Source organism: Dermacentor silvarum, chromosome 4, assembly GCF_013339745.2.
Source record: "Dermacentor silvarum isolate Dsil-2018 chromosome 4, BIME_Dsil_1.4, whole genome shotgun sequence".
Classification (NCBI taxonomy): domain Eukaryota; kingdom Metazoa; phylum Arthropoda; class Arachnida; order Ixodida; family Ixodidae; genus Dermacentor; species Dermacentor silvarum.
In genome coordinates, this window is record NC_051157.2 from 223,706,245 (window position 1) to 223,732,149 (window position 25,905).

The 25,905-nt window shown below is 50.7% G+C and overlaps 1 protein-coding gene across 2 annotated transcripts in view; it reads left to right on the forward strand.

Moving 5' to 3' along the window:
* The window catches only part of LOC119451003 (elongation of very long chain fatty acids protein AAEL008004), a 193,300-nt gene that overhangs the window by 109,772 nt on the left and 57,623 nt on the right, over positions 1-25,905 (forward strand). For both annotated transcript variants that reach the window (XM_049666391.1, XM_037714441.2), the window contains exon 3: positions 14,495-14,695. In XM_049666391.1, the coding sequence (XP_049522348.1) occupies positions 14,495-14,695 (201 nt within the window). The remainder of the gene's footprint in view (positions 1-14,494; positions 14,696-25,905) is intronic.

The following is a 25,905-nucleotide window of genomic DNA, read 5'->3' on the forward strand; positions in this document are numbered from 1 at the left end:
TTACAATTGTGCTATTTGCCACAGGCAATTTTTTAAAATGTCATGCAAATAAAATGAAACACCCTGTATATATTTCACCTGCAGCACAACGAGCTGATGCTAAAAAATTATGTGCACACCTGAGTGTTATGTTGATTTTTATGGTGTCTCAGTTCACTTAAAAAAGTTTTGAATTTACAGATTTCTTCACATGTTCATAGCTAAAAAAACCACAAAAAGCTACCTTGCATTCTGACCGGGAGTTCACAACACAAGTATTTGTGTTGTCCTTGCACTATAAATATAGTGCAAGTTGTATATAGTGGTCTTGCACTATAAATGTAAAATGTCCCACCAGCAAAGCTGAGCATCGCCCTTACATTTCAAAGGCTTTTTTAAAGGCTAGGCAGTTATGTTGATAAGCATATTCTGACAGCAAATGTGCATCACCTACATTTCGGAGTGATGGAAAGGGGTGCTTGTGCATTGCAAAGTTGTTCTGGCGTGCCTGCAGGAATGTAGCAGTGCCTGGTGGCGCCGTGAAATTCAGCCGTAACAGTGAACAAGTAGTAAAGAAAGTGGCTGATACTAAGGGGACACATATGCAGGAGGATTATATTACCTAAGCCACATCCAAAGTTGCTTTCGATGTTCTGTATTAGCACAGCTTTGATTTGTCAGGTTATTTTATCCCACACACACAGCCCTGCATTAAAGTCTGTACAATGGTGAGCAATGCAGGAAGAAGAAGAACGTAAACGTTATTATCAAACCAATCAGATTTGAGTATGGCGTCTTTTACAGCGTAAGCTGTTATGGGCTCATTCCAGTAGCCGTTTCTGGTCGCGATGATGCCGCCGCCTTCCCCGCGCGTAACCGCTATCGCCGGAAATGCGAAAAAAAGTACCGCTCTCCGCCGGGATCGAACCCAGGCCCGCTGCGTGGCAGTCGGATACTTTAATACTTTATCACTGAGCCACGCGGGCGCTTGCTATCAGGCAGCAGAAAAATTCCCTCTAGACGCCCCCTATAGGCAGGCGCGCAGGTGCAGACGACCCGAGCCCCCGCCAGTATGGTGACGCCATCTAGTTTACGTGCCTGGAACCGCCGCGTGCGACGAGATGCGATTCAGACGAGGCGCGCAATCAACGCTATCCCGATGTTAGATGTGCGCCGCGTATTCTGGGCACCTCTTCGGTACACATTATGGCGTCTCCTCGCAAGGTACGAACCGCTGATGAAGGAGCAAATCGTAGAGCTACGTGCGCGGCTACAACCAGGCATCATCGGGCTCAGCAGACTGCTGTGCAGAGAGCCGCAGCTCGCCGTCGGCGCCGACGCTGGGCGGACAGTTGAGATCGTTCTCGTCATAATCGAGGCGAAGACACTTTTCCGCGAAGACGTGCGTGGTGCCGAAATTGGAGCTACTCTTGCGCCGCTCAACCAGCTTACGCTGTGACTTTTTTAGTGGGTCTGGGCACCCGCCGCGGCCGTGGTTCTCGAAGCGGCTTCCTCGGCTCGCTGGACGGCCCAGAGTTGTTCTGTCAGGTTCGAGCAGTGCGGTCTTCCAGCGTGAGCGGTGGAAGATACGGAGGGGTCGGCACTGCCCGAATTGTTTGTTATGTCCTGACATTCCCATAGCATGTGATTAAGTGTGGCAACCTCGCCACAGGATGTGCAGGGGCAGCCTAGAAGCAGAGATGACACGCAGAGAAAACGCATTGCTGTCGTGCCCTAGTCCATCGCTTTTCCCACGGACTAAAGAACGTTGCCAGCAGGTTTGGCGTTGTTTTCAGCGCCCCTGACATGCTGCAACGAATATGTCAAGCGGTGTCCAAAAAGATTGATCAAACTAACAAGAATAGGTGTGTCTGCGCCTTAAAAGAACATTCCAAGCTCGTAAAATGCAAAGTTGGTTGCATACATGTTGCCAATAACTTGCGGTAATATTTACCGGCCGAGAGGCCAGACCGGCCGGTGTGTTAATGCTCGTCTAAAAGAGCAGCAAAATTCACTCGACAAAGATAACCACTTACACCTAGTCAACCATTTTAAAAGCTGTCATTGTAAACCTGTCTATTCTGATACCATGGTTTTGTTTACTCATAGACACAAAATAACACGCGAAATAACCGAGGCCTTCCATATCAAAAAGCGTGCTGATATGTGCGTAAGTGAGCCATCTATAACACTAACTCACAAAGAATTAGCCTTTTTGAGCGCCACCTGATGTTGTTAAGATACGTAGAAGTTCGGTGTATATATATATTTTTTTAATGTTTTTGTTATTTTATTCTATTCCGCACGCTCTTACACATGCTCACTTTAGTCAGACTGGATATATATATATATATATATATATATATATATATATATATTCAAAAAAGGAAAAAAAGACGAACGGTTATGGCATATTTACTGACTGACGTTTCGGCCGGAGGACCGGCCTTCGTCGGAGTGAATACAAGTGTGGTTGCGTTACAGGTATACATAGAGACACTAGACACTTATCGCGTTGTCCCACACGGCATGCGCACAATCAAACCCTAGTCACAGCACGGTGACAAAATGAAAAAAAAAATGGCCGGGCAGTTCTAGAAAACACAGCAGATGGAAATTATCACTACATATAATCACATAATCATGCGGTGTTAAAAAAGTACAAGCTGCGCACGAGTGTATAACATTGTTTAAAAATTTAATTGGGTATGTGTAAGTAGTAAAAGGGCAACAGATTGGCCATCCAGGCCGGCAAGAAAGAATATAACTATTTGAGTTCATTCGAAATAAGTTGTCTTATCAGCAATATAAATGACTTGCTTTCATATAAATATTCTCCTTGAAAACTTGTGATGAGTACATATATATCTGCACAAGGTGACCATTACACATTCATATTGATTTTATGTCAGTCATAATGAATTGTACACTCACTGCTTAACATTTATTTCCTTGCCGCATCAAGTTAACCGCTTATGCGCGACATTTTTACACACGGTAAGAACTTGACCCATAACTGCGCAGATCTTTTATTTTTCTGCTTCAGTTAAGACATTATTTTGTTTGGAAAGCTTACAAGCAGCAAGCATTAAATTTATAAAAGGCATATTTTATGCCGCACTTCGTCTTTGGTGGTTTTATATATGTAAAAAAGAAGGAAAGAAATTTCATGCCATCAAAATGCTTTAAGCTTCACACTCTTAAAATTGGTCTTAAAATTGTTCAAGTAAAAAAAAAGCATTACCAATCAGCAAATCAGGCAAGCTGTACTTCAAGCATCACACGCGTGTTCATTTGTAAAGAGGGGTGACTTATCGAATTACGCAGCTGTATTCCGCAAATCTTGTGCGTGCGTTGCCTGTTCTTGCAATCTGTCACTAGAGTCACTATCACAACTACAGAAACAGCGCCATCGCGCCGAACACAACCGAGTATCGATAGCGATATATAAGGATTCTCGGACAAATCACCCACGACGATACGACGTAGAATTCAGCACGTTGGATGATTCGAGATGCTTTGCTCAACCAGCCAAGGCAGCGCGCACTGAAAGTAATCGGCCGAGAATGCGTGCCATGTTGCGGCATGGCAACATGGCACGGATTGCAATACATTTTTAAAAGGTGGCGCAGATAAGATGACTGTGCGATGTTTCGAACAAGGATGACCGCGCCAATGCAACACATGCGGCTAGAGAACAGAATGTACGTGACAGCCTATAGAGTGGCGTTTTCATCGTGACGCGGAAACTTGGTCTCACTTCTACAAAAATATGCCAGTGTCGTATGCTGTCAAAGGTAGTTGCCAACCTTTGCTCCACCGAATGGTTGCCATCTGTCAACAGAACACGTCGTCCAATCGGGGTGCGCGTGCAATCCGCTCGTGCGGATTCAGCGTACGCCCAGTTTTGCGACACGATCCGCCTTTTGGGCGTCCGCCCCGGTCCGCACGAGGGCGGACGCGTGCGGAGTGGACGGGCGGATTGAGCAAGTATAGGTTCGCGTTGATGCGAGCGGTGGCACGAGGGTGAATTCGCTGACTGCTGCTGCCGCGCGTAGTCACTCGAGCGTTCTGACAACGAGTTTCCGCGCTCATCGAGTGAGATGCGTTCATGTTTGCTTGTGCGCGCGTGACACCACGCTTGTTAACAATAGTTGGTATGCCTATGTTTACAAGCTTATACGGCCGATAAAACTACTATCCTTACTCCATATAGGTATCCACTAATTTGCCATTGCAATCGATGCTTCGCCTTTCTGGCGAAACTGCGCCTTTTTTTATCCGTTCCCGCTGTGCTCAATCCCACGTAGACTGCTCTAGGTGGTGTTGCTTTGCCGTTGCTTTGTCACGTACAGGGTAACTAAAACTGTAAATAGACAACCACGGGGGGATATAGAGTCCACCTAGTGGACTTCGGCTGTCGCCATTGGCTCCAGCGGCACGTGCGAGAAGGAGACTCCTTCTCGCGCCTAAGGACAAAAACATACCGGAGCTAATGTTGAGAAGTAGATGCGTCATGTATATGCTGCAGCAAAAGTCTGGAGAGCAGCACATCCTAATGGAATGAGAACCATAGGTCATGGACACCTTCCAGAAGCGCTTGGGTTTAAAGCGGATGGAAACATCAGTAGGTCAGCAGTCGAGATAAGCAAGAGACGTTTAGAGTATTGGTGGAAAAAAAGTTATGCGTGGCTCTGCTGCCGCAAATACCAGAGACCAGCGGAGCTGGGGAAAACCTAGTAAAGTAGTGGCAAACCACACGCTTATTTTCCTGGCGCTCAGGATTTCTTCGCGATGTTCTGCGTAGTATCGCGATGAATTCCACCGGCCACGTCCACAAGCCTCCGGATCTTCATTTCTTCGCCTACGCGAACCCTCGGCTTCCCTCAATATAAACTCAGGATTTTCTCTTCTGCGACGCTCGGTGTCAACTTCCCTAGCTCTCACTTCAGTCTTTCAGCAACTAGTGTCCTTCAGCAACTAGTGTCCAGTTCTCTGGTCGAAATCTGCCCAGCCGCCGCCCGAAGCATCGGCTGCAGTCACGGACATCGGGCGTGTTAGGCGCGAACGCGGTCGGCGTCGGCAGCAGCTCTACACGTCCCACTACCACCTGCCTCACTCCACCTCTCCACCTGTCATCCACTATGCTGCGCGATGCTATTTTTATACTGTGCTTTCTCTCTCTCTTTCTCTCTCAGCTCTTTCTCTCTCTCCCAGCTCGACGAAGCTATCGCACATCTGGTATGGGGTATTGCGTTTTTAAGGCGAAACCCTTTAATGGCGCATACTCGTGGCGTCTGACCATCCGTCCGTCCGCACCCTGGAAGGGTGCCATCTGTGGGCTCTCCCCCTTACACTCTCTCAGCAATCACGTGATGGCACAGCGGCGCGCGCGGCAACGCTCGTTGGTCAGACGTGTCGTTGCAGTAGTCCAGTTAGTCGGCTGGCTCCCAAGCGGCCCAGTGATGATTCCACGGCAAGCGGTTCGGAGAAGCGCCCCAAGAAGGTGGATTCCCCCGATACCAAACGCCAGAAAAATAATGAACAAATACGCATGCGGCGGTAGTCAGTCGAATGGGCACAGGCTCTCGCTGAACACCCTTTGGAATTTACAAAGTGTCCTTCAATTTTTCCTTACGCCGCCACGAAAATTTCCTTGGCTGGTAGAGGTATACAGCTTGGCTGTAAAAAGCAAGGAATAGATTAATTGAAGGTAGATTTTAAGAAGTGAAAGGTTAAATGAGATGTATACAAAAATGCTATTTAAAAAAGAAACGGGCAAGTTTGGACTCGGTCGTGCAAAGTTTATTTATTTATTTATTTATTCAGTTACCTCACAGGCTCCCGAAGGAGTAATGCGTGAGGGGAGGGTACAGGAAATTAGCAAAAAGGAAAAAGGAGTACAAAGAAATTATACATTGTTAGCGGGTAAACATGAAAGAACAAATATCTAACAATATAAAAAACGCGATAATAACGCGATAATAATAAATATAAATAACGGCACAATGAAACTGTCGATCCTCAAGTCTTACTGGCTGCTACTGCTAGATATTACCTTGGTTGCTGCTAGGTCTTAACGCGGTTGCTGCTAGGTTCTGACTTGATTACTGCTAGGTTCTGTAACTTTGTTGCGGCTAGGTTTGTAAGTAGGTTTTGCTTGGCCTACTATTTTGCTATCCCTTCGCATTACTGGACGTGAGGATCGACAGTTTCGTTGTGCCTAAGGTTTTCACGGCCGAGTGCAAATTTTTCCGTTTTATAACTTAACTACGCATGTAGGGACGGTATTCTCGAGCGATCATTTCCGGAGGTACGTTCGCTTTCGCGACATTTCGCGTGACTAGCGCTAGACGCGTCGGTGCCTATGAGCGACATCATTCCTGGCATGCCACAAACGCAGGCAGGCTAACCAAGGTGGGCACAGTACCAAGAACGCTGTTGCCTGCGGACGCCGAACGCGTTGGAGGCTAGCCGCTCGATATCTAGCAAAAGTTAACACAACTAGGCGCAGCCCCTTTTATGGCAAACTCCGAGGCCAAGCGCATGCACACTGAGCGTTAACGTCAGTTATGACGTAATGGTTGCTAGGCCACACGTTCCAGCTATTTTGCAACGTTAATAGAATCAACTCAATTTCACAGCTCTGCTGAAAACATGGGCTTCGTGGCGGTCGCGAGAAGTAACGGCGCTGCGATCGAGTCGCGCTATCGGCAGCGCTTCCGGTTGCGCGCCTTCTTTGCTGCGGCTGCGTTCCGTGTGGTTGTCATGCTGCTGCGCATTTGTTGCGTCCTGCAGAAGTTCGTTCGGAGGTTTGAGTGCTCGCGCTGGTCTGCGGAGGTGTGAAGCCTGGCTTGTGTCGAGTATGCGATATGCTGACATGTTTTGCACCGGGTTGAACAAGCGGCTACACGTCGTCAGCTAAGCGCTACATTTAATGCGCAAACATTCTTTGCGAATACCACAGGTTCGTCAAGCGAAATGTTTAATGCCTTGTATCTGCAGAAAAATGCGTAATTTGCGAACTTAAAATGTTTCTACATTTTAATATCAATGTAGATGATTAGTAGCTTTATAACAGACAAGGAACAATTAAAAAAGTTGATCAGACGGAATACACAGGGATACACAGGGCTCCGTAGAAAATGCATGGGAAATCTTATAGCAGGGGTGAGCGAAATGAAATTTGGGGGTGAGCTAACTCGAAATTTGGACGGTGGCCAACGTCAATTTGGGGGTGGGCCAGCGCGCAATACGATTGCAACTTCATTCAAGGAAATGCATAGCTTAAAATGGTGTCCCGACTATCATGCACCAAGATGCAAATGCCACGTAGCTGGACAGAAGAAAGATAATGTTTGCCGTCGCTTGGAGATACTCAGCTTATTTTGTGCATTCCGCCTAAGGAAATAATTAGTCTTAATTATTCAACTTCTCAAATATTATAGTTAGATTAAAAGCGTAAATGAGAGAGTGTAGAACTACATGAAAAACTCCCGATACAGCTTCCTGTTGCTCAATTCGTGCTAAATAAAAAGTTGTCGCAGTTTCACCTGAAAGGCGAAGCATCAATTGCGATAGCAAATTTGAAGAGAGCTATACGGAGTAATGATAGCAGCTTTATCAGCTGTATAAACTTGGACATGCAGCAGCACCGGCAACACGCAGAACTGTTGTCGACGCCGCCGGCGTTTTGCCCGCGTTCGCTCAAAATGCGTGCGGCGTTGGTGACTGTTACCGGAGCCTCTGATATAAATAGGCACTTCGTGCCGCAGCTAAACGTCGCCTCCCATCCCTGCCCCTCCCCCTGCCCTCCCCCACAGCCTTTCGCGTGTCGGAAGAAGGTACGTTTACTCTACATATGTGGTGATTGTAGAGGAGGAAAGAGACGCCTACTTCTGCAGCCCTTAAGGGAGCACAGCGCAGAACGCGCGTTTGTTCTCCGCCGTGCGTTCACTCCCCGTGAAAGCGCGCGTCCCTCGCGCTCTTTCACTCGCACATACAGCGTTCGGCGGCGCGCGGCGACGATTTCATCTCCATTGACGTCATACGGAACCTCACGGCGACGGCGACGGCAACGGCGACGGCGACGCCGACGGCAGAAATCTGCTTTTGAGTGTCCATATAATTGCTATCGCAATAATAAAAGTCTTTTTCCGAGCATGAAAGAAGCCCGCGATTATACGCAAAGTGCCTCGAGTGGCCCGTCGCGTGCCTCCTTGGTGCTGCTACAATTTCTTTTCTCTCTTTCTCTCTCGCTATCATTTCCTCTCTCTGCCGAGCATAGCGCGCGCCGCACGCATGCTCTCCTTCCCTCTCCTTAACGTCCCATGTCAAGGCAACATGTGCAGGGCACGGAGAGGAGGCGAAGCACAACGGCGCTCCGCAAGCTGGTTGCTAGGCAACGCAGTTGACGTCATCGCTCAGCGAGATTTTGTTCGCGACACACGGACTGACGGTCGGCTTAAACAGTTCTGCTGTTAAAAGAACCAGAAAGCTCGCCTTTGCGCATAGCGTTCACCGCAAGCGTTTCCCGGTAAAGGTTGCATAATCTTCCCGGCAACTGTGTGGCCGTTCTAAATATAGCGGCGCTGTGAGTCGGTGCGTTGATTTCCTTGAGTTCTGTCGCGCGCTCCAATGGACGAACGTTGGACTTCTTGGTCAGTAGCTGCACCTGGCTCCATTGGACGTCCATGCAAGTGCGCAAACGAGGACGAGGTGTCATCTGAACCTTGGACTTCTCGGTCAGTAGCTGCACCTGGCTCCATTGGACGTCCACGCAAGTGCGCAAACGAGGACGAGGTGTCATCGGAACCTTGAATTTCTCAGTCATTAGCTGCACCTGGCTCCATTGGACGTCCATGCAAGTGCGCAAACGAGGACGAGGTGTCATCGGAACCTTGGACTTCTCGGTCAGTAGCTGCACCTGGCTCCACTGGTCGTCCACGCAAGTGCGTAAACGAGGACGAGGCGTCATCGGAACATTGGACTTCTCGGTCAGTAGCTCCACCTGGCTCCATTGGACGTCCGCGCAAGTGCGCAAACGAGGACGAGGTGTCATCGGAACCTTGGACTTCTCGGTCAGTAGCTGCACCTGGCTCCATTGGACGTCCATGCAAGTGCGCAAACGAGGACGAGGTGTCATCAGAACCTTGGACTTCACGGTCATTAGCTGCACCTGGCTCCATTGGACGCCCACGCAAGTGCACAAACGAGGACGAGGTGTCATCGGAACCTTGGACTTCTCGGTCATTAGCTGCACCTGGCTCCATTGGACGTCCATGCAAGTGCGCAAACGAGGACGAGGTGTCATCGGAACCTTGGACTTCTCGGTCATTAGCTGCACCTGGCTCCATTGGACGTCCATGCAAGTGCGCAAACGAGGACGAGGTGTCATCGGAACCTTGGACTTCTCGGTCATTAGCTGCACCTGGCTCCATTGGACGTCCATGCAAGTGCGCAAACGAGGACGAGGTGTCATCGGAACCTTGGACTTCTCAGTCATTAGCTGCACCTGGCTCCGTTGGACGCCCACGCAAGTGTGCAAACGAGGACGAGGTGTCATTGGAACCTTGGACTTCTCGGTCATTAGCTGCACCTGGCTCCATTAGACGTCCATGCAAGTGCGCAAACGAGGACGAGGTGTCATCGGAACATTGCACTTCTCGGTCAGTAGCTGCACCTGGCTCCATTGGACGTCCATGCACGTGCGCAAACGAGGACGAGGTGTCATCGGAACCTTGGACTTCTCGGTCATTAACTGTACCTGGCTCCATTGGACGTCCATGCAAGTGCGCAAACGAGGACGAGGTGTCATCGGAAGCTTGGACTTCTCGGTCATTAGCTGCACCTGGCTCCATTGGACGTCCATGCAAGTGCGCAAACGAGGACGAGGTGTCATCGGAACCTTGGACTTCTCGGTCATTAGCTGGACCTGGCTCCATTGGACGTCCATGCAAGTGCGCAAACGAGGACGAGGTGTCATCGGAACCTTGGACTTCTCGGTCTGTAGCTGCACCTGGCTTCATTGGACGTACACGCAAGTGCGTCAACGAGGACGAGGTGTCATCGGAGTGACGTCGCAATGCGTTCACGTTCATCCACGTACCGATACCTAAGTGCCCTTAAATTTTATTGCGATAGCAAATATATGGACACTCAAATGCAGATTTCTGCCGTCGGCGTCGCCGTCGGCGTTGCCGTCGCCGTCGCCGTCGCCGTGAGGTTCCGTATGTCGTCAATGGAGATGAAATCGTCGCCGCGCGCCGCCGAACGCTGTATGTGCGAGTGAAAGAGCGCGAGGGACGCGCGCTTTCACGGGGAGTGAACGCACGGCGGAGAACAAACGCGCGTTCTGCGCTTTGCTCCCTTAAGGGCTGCAGAAGTAGGCGTCTCTTTCCTCCTCTACAATCACCACATATGTAGAGTAAACGTACCTCCTTCCGACACGCGAAAGGCTGTGGGGGAGGGCAGGGGGAGGGGCAGGGATGGGAGGCGACGTTTAGCTGCGGCACGAAGTGCCTATTTATATCAGAGGCTCCGGTAACAGTCACCAACGCCGCACGCATTTTGAGCGAACGCGGGCAAAACGCCGGCGGCGTCGACAACAGTTCTGCGTGTTGCCGGTGCTGCTGCATGTCCAAGTTTATACAGCTGATAAAGCTGCTATCATTACTCCGTATAGCTCTCTTCAAATTTGCTATCGCAATTGATGCTTCGCCTTTCAGGTGAAACTGCGACAACTTTTTATTTAGCACGAATTGAGCAACAGAAAGCTGTATCGGGAGTTTTTCATGTAGTTCTACACTCTCTCATTTACGCTTTTAATCTAACTATAATATTTGAGAAGTTGAATAATTAAGACTAATTATTTCCTTAGGCGGAATGCACAAAATAAGCTGAGTATCTCCAAGCGACGGCAAACATTATCTTTCTTCTGTCCAGCTACGTGGCATTTGCATCTTGGTGCATGATAGTCGGGACATCATTTTAAGCTATGCATTTCCTTGAATGAAGTTGCAATCGTATTGCGCGCTGGCCCACCCCCAAATTGACGTTGGCCACCGTCCAAATTTCGAGTTAGCTCACCCCCAAATTTCATTTCGCTCACCCCTGCTATAAGATTTCCCATGCATTTTCTACGGAGCCCTGTGTATCCCTGTGTATTCCGTCTGATCAACTTTTTTAATTGTTCCTTGTCTGTTATAAAGCTACTAATCATCTACATTGATATTAAAATGTAGAAACATTTTAAGTTCGCAAATTACGCATTTTTCTGCAGATACAAGGCATTAAACATTTCGCTTGACGAACCTGTGGTATTCGCAAAGAATGTTTGCGCATTAAATGTAGCGCTTAGCTGACGACGTGTAGCCGCTTGTTCAACCCGGTGCAAAACATGTCAGCATATCGCATGCTCGACACAAGCCAGGCTTCACACCTCCGCAGACCAGCGCGAGCACTCAAACCTCCGAACGAACTTCTGCAGGACGCAACAAATGCGCAGCAGCATGACAACCACACGGAACGCAGCCGCAGCAAAGAAGGCGCGCAACCGGAAGCGCTGCCGATAGCGCGACTCGATCGCAGCGCCGTTACTTCTCGCGACCGCCACGAAGCCCATGTTTTCAGCAGAGCTGTGAAATTGAGTTGATTCTATTAACGTTGGAAAATAGCTGGAACGTGTGGCCTAGCAACCATTACGTCATAACTGACGTTAACGCTCAGTGTGCATGCGCTTGGCCTCTGAGTTTGCCATAAAAGGGGCTGCGCCTAGTTGTGTTAACTTTTGCTAGATATCGAGCGGCTAGCCTCCAACGCGTTCGGCGTCCGCAGGCAACAGCGTTCTTGGTACTGTGCCCACCTTGGTTAGCCTGCCTGCGTTTGTGGCATGCCAGGAATGATGTCGCTCATAGGCACCGACGCGTCTAGCACTAGTCACGCGAAATGTCGCGAAAGGGAACGTACCTCCGGAAATGATCGCTCGAGAATACCGTCCCTACATGCGTAGTTAATTTATAAAACGGAAAAATTTGCACTCGGCCGTGAAAACCTTAGGCACAACGAAACTGTCGATCCTCACGTCCAGTAATGCGAAGGGATAGCAAAATAGTAGGCCAAGCAAAACCTACTTACAAACCTAGCCGCAACAAAGTTACAGAACCTAGCAGTAATCAAGTCAGAACCTAGCAGCAACCGCGTTAAGACCTAGCAGCAACCAAGGTAATATCTAGCAGTAGCAGCCAGTAAGACTTGAGGATCGACAGTTTCATTGTGCCGTTATTTATATTTATTATTATCGCGTTATTATCGCGTTATTTATATTGTTAGATATTTGTTCTTTCATGTTTACCCGCTAACAATGTATAATTTCTTTGTACTCCTTTTTCCTTTTTGCTAATTTCCTGTACCCTCCCCTCACGCATTACTCCTTCGGGAGCCTGTGAGGTAACTGAATAAATAAATAAATAAATAAACTTTGCACGACCGAGTCCGAACTTGCCCGTTTCTTTTTTAAATAGCATTTTTTTAACCAGCCGACTGAGAGGGGGAAAATGACGCGAGATAAGCTGCCGCCAGTGGCCGCTTGAACGCCCAAGTGCGTGTGGTACGCGCGCTCCCCGAGTGTGAGCCATTATTAAAAGAACATTCTGGGAACGCTTGCGAAGGCCTCACTTGTTAACGACGTGACAATATGAAAAGCTATTCGTATTCTAGATTTCAACCATTCTACAGCTCGTTGTTGTAATCTAACACCGAGACCTGATATTTTATTCCGTCACCCCATTCACCCTTAAAATTCTACAATGGTTTTGTTTTCAAAATGGTTGTGGCTAAAGCGACGTCTGACGTCTCCCTCCAACTTTTTTACAGATACGTTAGACAGATCTAGCAGTGCTTTTGTGAAAGTACGTCCGACGTTCTCGTAGGTTTTTCCCATTTTCACGTTAGGATATGTCGGACACACTGAACAGCTAAATACATGCTTCCCTCACGTCAGCGCTTATGGTGTGTGCTTGTGTCGTGCGCAGCGCGCGTGTATGTTTAGTGCGCAGCGTGTGTCTGTGTGTCAGGGGCGTAGCCAGGCGGGGGGGGGGGGGGGAGGTCTGGTGGGGCTTCAGCCAGGTCCAGAAACTTTTTCGTGCTGTCGTGCACCACTGACCACAACAACCAAACAACCACCGGCGCCGGGAATCATTCTGGATTTTATCTACAATGTATTTTTGACGCTCGAAAAGGCATTTCAGTGCGAACATTGCGAACTCGGGCTTGATTTCGTGGCAACGCCAATGCACCAGGAGTCATATAACGCAGGGAGCCCCATCCGAGCACAAAGTTTCAATGGCTTTTTGATGGCGAGCGGGCGCGTTGCGGCAAATCGCGGCGGCAGGGGAATCTACGGAGCGCATGGATTTCAATTCCGAAACTTTGTGTGTATAAAGTTCTCAAAGACTTTTGACGCCAAAGGTGCACTGACATTTCAAAAGGCGTGCTTTATATTTTCAATTCCGCAAGTTTATGGGTTTAATGTTCTCATAAATTTGGTCCAACATGCGCGCCCTGGAGCCCTCGTGTCCAAGCCGTTTCCGAAATGGAAGCACGCGCTAGGAATCTTCCACACAACCAAAATATTAAGTATCACCGTGACTGTCAGCTGTTAATTTTCTCCAACGATTTTCAGGAAGGGCGCCCAATATGATCGATCAGCCGGACCAGAGCAGGCAAAGTAAAATAAGAGTAAACAGAAGGAAGTTAACGGCCTATTATTGAGGCAGTTCATTTTTTGCGGGCGACAAGGTCTGGCTTTCCGTGGCCACAGCGACAGTGGTCCTATGGACTTAAGCAAAGCCACCGCTGAAAATACTGGTATTTTCTGAGCGCTTCTTCGCATGCAAGCTGACTGTGGAGATACAAATCTAGAGAACCATTTGGAAAGTTGCCCCAGTAATGCCCCGTATTCAATTGCCTAGGTGCACAAAACAAAAGTATAGAAATTTGCCGTGAAATTATTAAAGAAAGCCTAGTTGCAAAAGTAAACACTGCAGGCTGTTTCTCCGTACTTGCTGACGAAACGATGGATATTGCTGGAATCGAACAGCTTACCTTTTGTGCAAGGTGCCTAAACAAGGATGCCAACGACATCGAAGTGTGTTTTGTACCAATTCAGGACCAAAGTGGCAGGGCCCGCACTGAAACCATTATAAAATTTCTTCTAGACCTTGGAATGAACATGAATCATATTCGTGGCCAAGGTTATGATGGTTCCAGCTCGATGGCTGGTAAAACGAATGGTGTGCAAGCTGCTGTTCACAAGAAATATCCAGCCGTACACTATAATAAGTTTACCCTATTGCTTGATTTTGTTGCTTCGTTTTGTTTCTGCGCACCCCTATAGACAGTCACCACAAAAATTGTTGGAAGTGAGCGCTTTGTGAGTGCCCATCGTCCTTGCTGTTTTGCCACGAAACTTGCCTTTTCAGCACAACTGTTAAGTGGCGAGCGAATGTCTGTGCAGGTAAGCGGCCTGCACGTATTCCACCACTGCGTGATCGCGTGGAACATGTGGATCTGCGTGACCTACGGGGCCCAGGCGCAGACCATCTTCGTGACGTGCATGAACACTTTGGTGCACTTAGTCATGTACTCCTACTACTTCCTGGCTGCACTTGGGCCGCGCGCCCAGCCGTTTCTTTGGTGGAAGCGGTACCTGACGCAGGTACGTAGGCACTTTTACATTAATGTGTCCTCCATAAATCAAATGCATCTGTCAGCGATATGCGGTGCAAAGACAATCATGCGCACAGCGCTGGTTCAAGATTACCAACCAACCTTTGTGTGAAAGATTCTGTTGATTCTAATGAGAGCGAAGGCTCTCATCAAACTCTAGCAAAATCGTGGTCTATATTTAGGACTTGCAACAGTTATTGCTGCTCATGTTCGCTTACCGCCATATTCATCCTCATTTCAACCCCTCTCTCTCTTCTTCCTCCCGTCTCTGTTCCCCAGCGATAAGTAGCAGGTCGGAACGTTTATTCAGGCCTAGACCGGGCTCGTTTTTTCGTTGGGCTGCCTGCCCGAGCCCGAACAAAAGTTTTATGGCGAGACCCACGCCCGGCCCGGGCCCGGAAATAATCTACGTTACCCGTCCGGCCCGGTCCGCCACCCCTTTACTTTAGGCCCGAGCCCGGCTTGAAATCGGCCCGAACCCAGCCCGAGACGGAAAAAGATCACCGAGGGGCATTAAAAAATGTCACCGTTTCGCCCGAAAGGCGAAGCTTCGATTGCGATAGCAAATTAGTAGAGAGCTATTCGGAGTAGGGACAGTTTTATCGGCTGCATAAACTTGGACACATTGGCTTACTAACTGAAAGAACAATCGTGGTGTCAGCGCGCACAAGCAAACATGAAAAGATCACACTGAATGACCGCAGCCAACGACTGTCAAAACGCTGGCAGCAAGCGCAGGTTCGCGCGGTCTATCGCTTCAACGGAAACCAGAGCCGTGTGGAGATAAGAGACCGTGCGGGCGTCGGGCACCACCGGGCAAACTGCGAAGGAGAAGTTGTTGGCAGAGGAGAAGCGCCCCCCCCCCCCCCCCCATCCCCCCCTCTTCCCGCTTTGTTGCTTTCGCGTGGGAGATTGAGTGGCAAGATACGCCTTTTGTGCCGGAGCACAGCGCCGCCCCGCCTCCCTCCCTCCAATACCCCCACGCGACGGTCGCGTTTGCTTTCCGCCGAGCGTTCGCTCTCCGTGATAGCGCGGGTCCCCCGCGCGCTTTCGCTGGCGCATACGGCGCGCGGCGACGATTTTATCGCCCTTGGAATCTATACGGAACCTCACGGTGACGGCGACGCCTACGGCAGAAATCTGGTTGAAGTGTCCATATAATTGCTATCGCAATAAAAATAATATAAAGAACAGAATGAAAGCAATTTATTGTTAAGTCATATATACATGTCATATGCAATTACGAACACCATTTGAGCGGTCTGAACGCAACTACCAGCGCGCGAAGTAGTACGAATGACCCTGCCGATCAGTATCGCCAGCAATTTCCAACAGCGCGACCTTGATGCGGCCCAATCCACTTCTATCGTAGCGCCGCCACAGTATTTTTCCACGTCGGGCGCCTCACTGCAAAGCATGCGCCGCCCCAGCCACTCGTCCCACTCAACCGTATTCTAGTGCACTAGAATACGGTTCACCACCGGTCGTGAGCGCAGCGCATGGATGGAGTAAATGGATGTTAGATTAGATGAACTTCTTTATTGAAGAATAAAATGCTCAATGGGTGGAGAGCCTAGGCAAGGGCCCCACTGGCTTCCGCACGCTGTCGTGCTTGTCGGATGATGGCACTTTGGACCTCTTCCTGTGAACTGCAGAGCGCCGCCTCCCATTGTATATGCTCCGTAATTTCTGTGTTGCCGTGTCTTTTCTGTATATGCCATGCATGGCCATGAGATTTGGTCTAAGGTTGGCGTGGCCCCGCACCATGGGCATGTGTCCGTATATCTTTCGGGATGAAATTTATGGAGAATGTGCAGGTTGTTATATGTATAGGTTTGCAGCTTTCTCCATATAACCTGTTATTCCTTAGTGAGCTTCATATCTGGGGGTGGTAGTTTCATTATATTTCCTCTGTGATAGTTTAAAATTGCAGAGTAGTTCTGGTCGATCCGGATCAGGTCATCAGAGGCGTCATGTGAGCACCCGTGGTGTGTATACTCTCTCAGCCTCTTCGTTTCCCCTGATTCCCTCAAGACTGGGTACCCATAAAAGGTGAAATCTGGCTCGGCGTTTCACATATCATATAATCCTATAGGCTGCGGTGCATACTCGTCCTCTGAGGTTGCATCTGCATACCGCTTGATAGTCTGATAGGATGGTTATTTGTGGTTGGTTTGGTTCCGTCGCTTTGATAGCAAGGGCTATTGCTTCTGCTTTCACGATAGTGACGTTGCGAGTGGAGGCGCTAGTGATTTCTCTGCCCAAGTAGTCAGTGACAGCAGCTACCGCTCTTTTCTGCCTGCCTGGGTACCTTGCCACGTCCACGAAGCAGGAGTCTGGTTTGTGTCCGTGCGTTTTCCGAATGTATGCAGCTTCTCTTCTGCCTGCATGTAGAGTTGGGTTAAGGGTATGGGCGCCACTTTGATGCTATTTATTATTCTTGTGGGGATGGGTTTAGCTTGGTTATGTTTTTCTAGGATCTTGTGATACCCGAGTCTGACAACGAGTTTCCTACCCGTGGTCGTTTGTGTGAGTCTGTTTCTTTGAGTTATCAGTTGAGCTTCTGCCAGTTCCTGGAATGTATTACGAATCCCGAGAGACATGAGTTTTTCGGTTGAGGCGCATTGCAGAATTTGTAGGGCGATCTTGCATGCTTTCCTTAAGCACGAATTGATCGCATCCCTCTCTGTTTTCGTTAGATGGTAATACGGCAAGCTGTACGTAAATGAAGCGACTAACCACCAGACTTCTGATTAGGCGAAGGGTGTCTGATTCCTTTATCCCTGTCCTTTTCGTGGCTACCCGCTTCATCATTCTTGCGACTTGTGTTGCCGTCTTGATGAGCTTAAGCCCGTGTTGGCAGTGTTGATTTGATTGTAGCCACATGCCTAGTACCCGGATTGTGGTCTTATCAGGTATTGCGTCATTTGCAAATATGATTTCCAGTTTAAGGACAGGGCCCGTCGGCCTCTTTATACGAGTCTTTGCCTCTCCAGACTCGTATAATCTCTGATTTCCCTGACGGGCATTGCAGCCCTCTGGCTCGCACGTATGTCTCGATTACACAGGCAGCTGCTTGTAATCGTTCTTTTTCACGTAGCGGCCCGTAGCGACGTAGCCGAAGCGCAGCCAGGACCGGTCGTGAGCGCAGCGCATGGATGGAGTAAATGGAGAAACAAAGCTTCTCGTTCCTCTATGGTGCAACGTAATGCGCTGCTGCTAGGCGGTCAGTTGAGAACATGCGTGAAATCATGGATGGAAGCAGTGCCATATTTCAGCCACGTGACGAATTATTTTATCTTACCAGTCATCGCTTTACCAATTCGCCTTTGAAGAATCAGCAAATCGCGAACGCGCTTGCACAGTGCTGAAAGAAATAATTACATTGATTTAGGTAAGGAATATTTTAGTTTAGAATCAACGAAAAACGGTCAAGTTCGTAGGTATTCTATGAAGCACGATCTTGCATTGGCTGCACGTTAAATAAACCCAGGCGGTCAAAATTAATCTGGAGTGCAACAATACGGCGTTCCTCATAATTTAGGTAAGGTCTTTCTAGACTTTTACATTGTGTTCAAAAAGTGCAAAATACAACGCAAGAAGCTGTCAGCTTTTCTATTCTAACAACGACAAAGCAAAATTAGAAAATAAGATATGTTACGATCTTGTTTGAGCTAGAAAAGTCACGAGCCCTTCCCCTGTCGAGGATGTGGTGGAGAGCAAAGCTTGCATGTTTCTATGGTGTTCCTCGGAACCTGTTGCACCGACGTTGTGCTCCAACCACAACCGGTCACACACACTACAGCTCGCTCTGCAGTTCCGGTTGAGAAACTCGCGCCGAAACGTGGCCGTCACACCGGCTAAGTTGGCGCTAGCGTTGACGAGGCGTGCACCAACATTGTCGGGTTCCTGGACAACAAGGCGACGTTGTCGCAGGCGTTCCGCTTCGTTTGCCCTAAACTCAGGGCCGGCGGCTCTTGGCTGACGTTTGGCCTCAACATCGCGCTCCCGCAAATCGGTGTCCGCGGCTCTTCGCTGGCGTTTCGCCTGGTCTTTGGAAGCCATCACGTTAGAATCGGCACGCTGGAATCGGATGACAAGCTTCGCTTACCCCCATTTTCTCGACGGAGGAAGGGCTGGTTATTTTGTCTCTTTGGGTCCCACGTGTGACAAAGGTAGTTCAAGGGCGTGTTACAGGTCCCCGAGCCCACAGGGGTATGTGCCATTGAGCTTGGACCCTTTATGCAACTGTCACCAGGATCGGCCCACTTTTTTGCGTGACTACGCCGCCACCGAAATCTGTAACGCAATACAAGCTTCGCTTGAAAACTTGCACATACTTGCAGTGCACTAAAACAATATCGAACATAGCATTGACTTGCATAGAACGGAGGACGACATAGTGCTTTCTGCTCGTGACATTTATTGCTCTGTTCATCAACATCCATTCATTATGAAGAGCTAGCAGTAATTTTGAAAGCGGAGTCGTTATTTCCTTTCCCGCAGGGTTTAGCGTTCGGCGTGATTTCTTCATCGGTTATAGTTGTCCATATATGGAGACAACTCGGGCATCAGTGCATGTGCCCGAAGAAACAACTTCCTGCTGGTGACGTCTGGCCTTTAGGTATATCGTCAATCTTTGGGTATGTGTCGAAGCAAACAACTTCGGCACTGGTGATGTATTGCGTCACTGCTTGTCCAGTCCCCAGAGCGGATATGCAACAAGGGGCACGAAGCCTTGAATGTATAAATGCGATGAGCATTCCTTGCTTACTTAAGGCATTTTGAGACTATCTAGCTATCCACTTACGCCGTGGCCGAAGTTTTCTACTAGTTTGAGCCAGTAGGTGGTCTTGACGCCCTCGTCCGTTGTTCTCATTTCAACTTCGTCATCTCACTCTCGTCATGCCGTTATCGTCAGGCCATTGTTGTCGTCATGCATTCATTGTTACATCTTCGTCGTAACACGACGGTGTTACGACGGCTGTGAAAAGTCGCAGGCCTGCGCGGCACACGCAGCACCGTCACTGCGTAATCTGGTGGAGCGACTCAAGAGTAGTACCAATTTCGGCAGCACGCACAACAGTGTCTTCGCGGCAGTCTGTTGCCTCGTTTTGCCGAGAACGATCTGAACGGCCCGCCGGGCGTCGACGGCGAGCTACGGCTTGTAATGCTCTCTGCACAGCAGTCTGCTGAGCCCGATCAAGCCTTACAACTACAACTTACATGTCGGGCGCGCCGCGTTTGCAGGCACCTTAACTAGATGGTGCCACCATACTGGCGGAGGCTCGGCAGCTCGGGAGAGCGTTGATTGCGCGCCTCGTCTTAATCCCATATCGTCGTCTGCGCCTGCGGATGCCGCGTTTGCAGGCATCTTACCTAGATGGCGCCACCATATTGGCGGAGGCTCGAGTCGTCTCACCGTGCGTTTGCCTTAGGGTATTTTCCGCGGCCCGATAGCAAGCGCTTGCGTGGCTCAGTGGTAGAGTATCCGGCTCCCACGCAGCGGGCGCGGGTTTGATCCCGGCGGGAATCGGGTACTTTTTTCGCGTTTCCGGCGATAGTGGTTGCGCCGCGGACGCCGCCGGTGGCATCATCGCGACCCGAAACGGCTATTGGAATAAGCCCGTAACAGCTTACGCTGTAAAAGTCGCAGTTCCGTTCGAAAGGCGAAGCATCGATTCCGATAGCAAACAAGTGGACAGCTATGCAACGTAAGAATAGTAGTTTCATCGGCTGTATAAGCTTGTAGACATAGGCATAATAACTAAATTGACAAGCATGGTGTCACGTGCGCAAAAGCAAACATGAACGCATCTCACCATATGACCGTAGAAACTCCCTGCCGAAAGGCTGGAGTGAATCAGCGCAGCAGCAGGAGCGACTGAATTGAGCTTCATGCCGGCGCTCGCATCAATGCCATCTTAAGGCACAACCGCATGCACGCGATTTTCGAGCGACAGCGACAAGGAGCGGCGACGAGCGAGAGGCTTTGCAGTCGCGGAGGGCGATCCGTCGCTGTCGCTGGTCGTGTCGCCGGACAGAAAATATCGCTTGTCGCCCGGAAGTCAGCGTGACGACTTCCGCTGGGGACAGCGATTGCGAAACATGGCAGCAATCATTCTGCCCGCTTCGATCGGAATTCGCTCTTGCAACTTCCTCTCTGCTGTGACAGCAAAAGATAAATAGTACAATCAGTCATCGCTTCACCTCATCGCTAGCTGAGGACTAAGTATCGGCGCTCTCTTGTCGTTATTATTGAGATCGGTTGTTTGTTTTGACGCTGTTAGGCCTAAGACGCCACCGAGAGCCGAGAAAGTGTTTTAAGTTTTACTCAACAGATGGCGCCACGGCATTTTACGCTGGCGGCATGGGACGGATTTCTACTGGGGATGGATGATAGCATATTTTAGCTAGATCTACATAAAACGTTGACCTTTTGATAAAATTCAGATTTCTTTACGCGCGCACGATAACATTGATTCGCACAACAATGTAAATTCGTCGCTACTCTTTTTCGCGATGTCGCGTTCATGTGGTTGCTCCACGCCGCGACACGACAGCGCGACAGGGTGTGCCTATCGCGTCGCTTGTCGCTGTCGCTTGAATATCGCGTGCATGCGGTTGGGCCTTTAGCCGGGAAAAAACGGGTAGGGTGGACTCTGCCTCGCCGCAGATGGCTTTCAGGATACAGTTGCGTAGGAAACGCGAGCACCCCCCTCTCCCACCCTGCCCCGAAGCCTCCCGGCACGGCGGGAGCGCGCGGCCGCAGTAAAGCGTGGACCCTCCACCTGCCCACCATCGCCCGGAGCTTTCCGGCGCGGCGGGAGCGCGCAGCCGCAACAAGGCACAGCCCCTCCACCTCCCTACCCTCCCTCCGGAGCATTGTGCGCGACATGAAGACTGTGCTTCCTTCCCGTTTCCCGCCCTTGTGTGCGGGAGCCGCGATTGCCGGCTCACCGTCGCATGATTTCACTCGCACATACAGCGTACGGCGTGCGGCGACGATTTTATCGCCAGTGGACTTAATACGGAACCTCGCGGCGACGGCGACGATGGGGGAAATTCGCCTAGAATGTCCATATAATTGCTCTAGCAATAAAACGCCTATGATGCCGCAACGGCGAAAATACGTTAGCCTTTGCGCGCGCATTGTGGCTTCTTTGCCAACAGTGCACGCGACGCCCTTCATAGGCTCGCAAGTGCTGTCTGCCTTCAGCGAGCGGGACGGTTAACCTTCATGTGTGCGTTCTCTCCTTCTCCTCCTACTCGGACAGGAAGACGCCATTAGCGTCTGTGTTTGTATGTGCGCGTTAGTGCCTTTCCCTCTGCTGGGCCAGTAGTGGTAAGAAAATCCGTTGAACTGACTGCTCGTCTTCACGGACGGCTCCGTCCTCCCCGACACCGGCTCAGCCACTGCAGCCTGTGTGGCCCCCGCGCTCGGCAGGGCGTCGACTTGCCGACTCTCCTTGTCGGCCACCGCTGCTGAGAAGGCAGGCCTTCACCTGGCCGCAGACCTGCTGGGAGCCGGGAGTACCTGTGGCGGTGGCCAGCGACTCAAGAGCAGCTCTCCAGGCCGTGTGTCTCCCGGGGAGGGCTGGCCTTAGTGCAGCCCTCTTGGTAACCAAGCTTCACGCTCTCCGCGCAAGTGGCACCGCTGTCTCGTTGCACTGGATCCCTGCACACGTGGGAATGCCGGGTAACGAAGATGCCTTGGCAAAGGAGGCACACAGCATGGACACGGCAATCAGCCCGGCAGTCATTGCCTGAGACTACTCCAGGAGCACCTTGCAGCGACTGCTGCTGAGCTGTCACCCCGCCTCACGCGGAGCGAGGCGGAGTCCCCCGACACGGCTGCCGCACCGGGGACTGACAAGGAGGGAGAGATCCCTCCTGCTACGCCTACGGATCGGCTGCTGCTGGAAAGCCGCCCGGAGCTTCCACCTGGGTAGAACTGACTCACCAACCTGCACACAGTGCGGGGCAGACCAAACACTGGAGCACATCCTATGTTTCTGCCCCGCACTCTACCAACACCGAGCCACCATGGTGGCGCAACTACGCCGCATGGGCCTGCCTTCAACCTCCAGAACAGACCTGCTGTTTCCAGCCCGCAGCCTCAGCAGGGTATTCAAGGTCGTGCTCTGCTACCTTGCCGATTCAATGCTGGCTGACCGACTGTAAGGTCACCCTGCCTGAGATGATGACGACTACACTCTTCCTCCTCTTCTTCCACTTTTCCTACTTTCTATCCCCCATTCCCCGCCCCTCAGATGCTGAGCCGTGCTCCCTATAAGGGCTACATAAACATGCATATTTTCTTTTCCTCAACCTCCACCACTACTACTGGCTTCCATCTATCGAGCGGTGGCCGCAAGCCTGGACAGCGTTCGCTCTTTCCTTCTCCTGACTGAGGCGTTGCAAAGACTATAAAAAACTAAGTCACCAACGGACTTTGCCTTTATCAGCATTCAGCACAAGCTAGAGTATGTCGCTCTCCGTCAGGGAGCTTGTACAGCTCACCGCTCCGTAGCGATGTAATGAAATGTTATTTGTTCATTATTACGTGGCCGCGGTGTCCTCTGCCTGGCCGCCCACTCGTGAGCCGCCCACTCGTGAGTCCATGGCACACTCCGTATCACCTTCACCACTCCAGCTTCGTCATCCCATTCTCCTCATGCCTTCGTTGTCACGACATCGCCGCCTTACAGTCGTCATATGGTCGTTGTCATCCCATTGTTTTTGTATACTGTTGTCATGCCGTCGTGATGCAGTCGTCGACATGTCATAACTCGTGGTGATGGCGTCGTGATCGTTCCATCGTCGTCATCTGACTCTCATCATGCCGTCGTCGTTACGTCATCACACAGTCACATCATTGCGGGCGTGGGGGCGTGTTGGCGGAACCGTAAACGTGAGTGGCCTGTATGGTGCTGCCACCTGGGGGCGCGGAGCTCAAACAGGCCAAAACAGCTAATATAGCAGTTGTAAGGAAGAAGAAGTGCCGGTTAGTCAGGTGCATCTCCGGTGTCTGAACTACGACGAAGAAGTGCCGGTCAGTCAGGCGCATCACCAGCGCTTTTCGCACGGGGCTTGTCCTGACTGCTCGCAGGGTTCTGACTGCCGCACCGAGTTCGACCTCTCAATCCTGTCAATAAACACCTTGACATTTGGTGGAGAGTGCTGGGTACGACTCCATCAACGCTGGAACTTCGCAGCCGAACCCTTCAATCATCTCGGCCCATGCCGGACGATCCAGCCCAGTCTTCTCGAACCATGCCTGAAGATCCAGCCCAAGAAGCAGCAGTCACGGCACCAACTGTCATCTGTCCTGGCGTGCAGCGTCAGCGGGATCCTGCGATTTTTGCGGGTACCGGTGATCAGGACGTCGAGGACTGGCTCGCCTCGTACGACAGAGTCAGCAGGCACAACCACTGGGACGACAGGGAGAAGCTCAACAACGTAATTTTCTACTTGAGCCACGTTGCGCACTTGTGGTATCGGAACCACGAATCCGACATCTCGACATGGTCGGCGTTCAAGACCAACTTCACGGAAATCTTTGGTCGTCCTGCCGTACGTAAACTTCAGGCCGAACAACGCCTGGGCGGACGCGCCCAGCAACCAGGTGAAAATTTCACCAGCTATATCGAAGACGTCGTTAATATGTGCAACAGAGTTGACGCAACGATGCCAGACGCCGATAAGATCCGGCATATCCTCAAGGGAATTGAGGACGACGCCTTCCATATGTTGGTCGCCCGGAACCCGACCACAGTGTCTGTCGTCATTGCGCTGTGTCAAAGTTACGACGACCCACCGTGGTTGCTCAGTGGCTATGGTGTTGGGCTGCGGATCACGAGGTCGCGGGATCGAATCCCGGCCACGGCGGCCGCATTTCGATGGGGGCGAAATGCGAAAACACCCGTGTACTTAGATTTAGGTGCACGTTAAAGAACCCCAGGTGGTCCAAATTTCCGGAGTCCCCCACTACGGCGTGCCTCATAATCAGAACTGGTTTTGGCACGTAAAACCCCATAATTGAATTGAAAGTTACGACGAACTTCGAAGGCAGAGAGTTGTCACACGACACCCGCCCTGAGAATTTGCCCCTGTCTCAGGTCTGACGCTAGGTGTTGACGAGTCGCCTCTAATGCACCAGATAAAGGAGTTCGTGCGCGAAGAAGTTGCTCGGCAGCTTTCCCTGGTGCCCTTTACGAACGCGCAACCACACTCCCCACTGACACGGGGGTTACAGACCGTCATCAAGGAGCAAGTCGCTGAGTGCCTGCCAGCTGCTATTCCACCGCCTACAGTCGCGGCGCCCTTGACATACGCTGACGTCGCTGCAAGGCCGCCCTTCGCTCCACGTCCACCTTGCCAAGCTGTTGCGCGACCGCCCCCGATTCCCTTCTCGCCGCCTGCACCACAGCTACCACGCCAGCCAAATCCTTGGCGCACAGCCGACAACCGCCCGATTTGCTACCATTGTGGTATTCCGGGACACGTTGCCCGCTTTTGTCGACGCCTTATGCAGCCTACTTATGATTACCGCCGATCCATGAACAGTTACGCCCCTCGACAGCTACAATCTCCTGTGCTACCAGATGAAACCCCTGTTCCCTACACTACTCGTCGTTCGCCATCCCCACGCCGCCGTTCTATCTCACCGATGAGACGCCGGCCAAGCCCTCTGCCTCAGGGAAACTAAGTGTCGCAGTTCCCGAGGCGAGAACTGCGTCCCCTTCGCTTTACCCAAGGCCTCGAAATCACCCCTGCAACGTAATTGAGGTATACGTCGAAGGGATTCCAACATTCGCACTGGTTGATACGGGTGCAGCAATCTCGGTGATACGCGCAGGACTTTGCCGACGGATGGGAAAAGTAACGACGTCGCTTTCCGGACTGTATTTGAGTACTGCGAGCGCACAGCCTGTCGAACCTTTGGGAGCCTGCACTGCTCGTGTTGTCATCGCGGAATCTCTTCATGTCATTGAGTTCGTTGTCCTGCCGTCCTGCTCCCACGATGTCATTCTAGGCTGGGATTTCCTATCGTCTAACAATGCCATCATTGACTCATCAACCGTCTTATTGATCATCAACCGTCTTATTCACGCCATGTGACTTGTTCGCCCGTCGCCGTTCCCTTCCGCTGCCCTTTGCCGTCATCGCCATCAGTGCTGGCCGTGGTGTGATGTG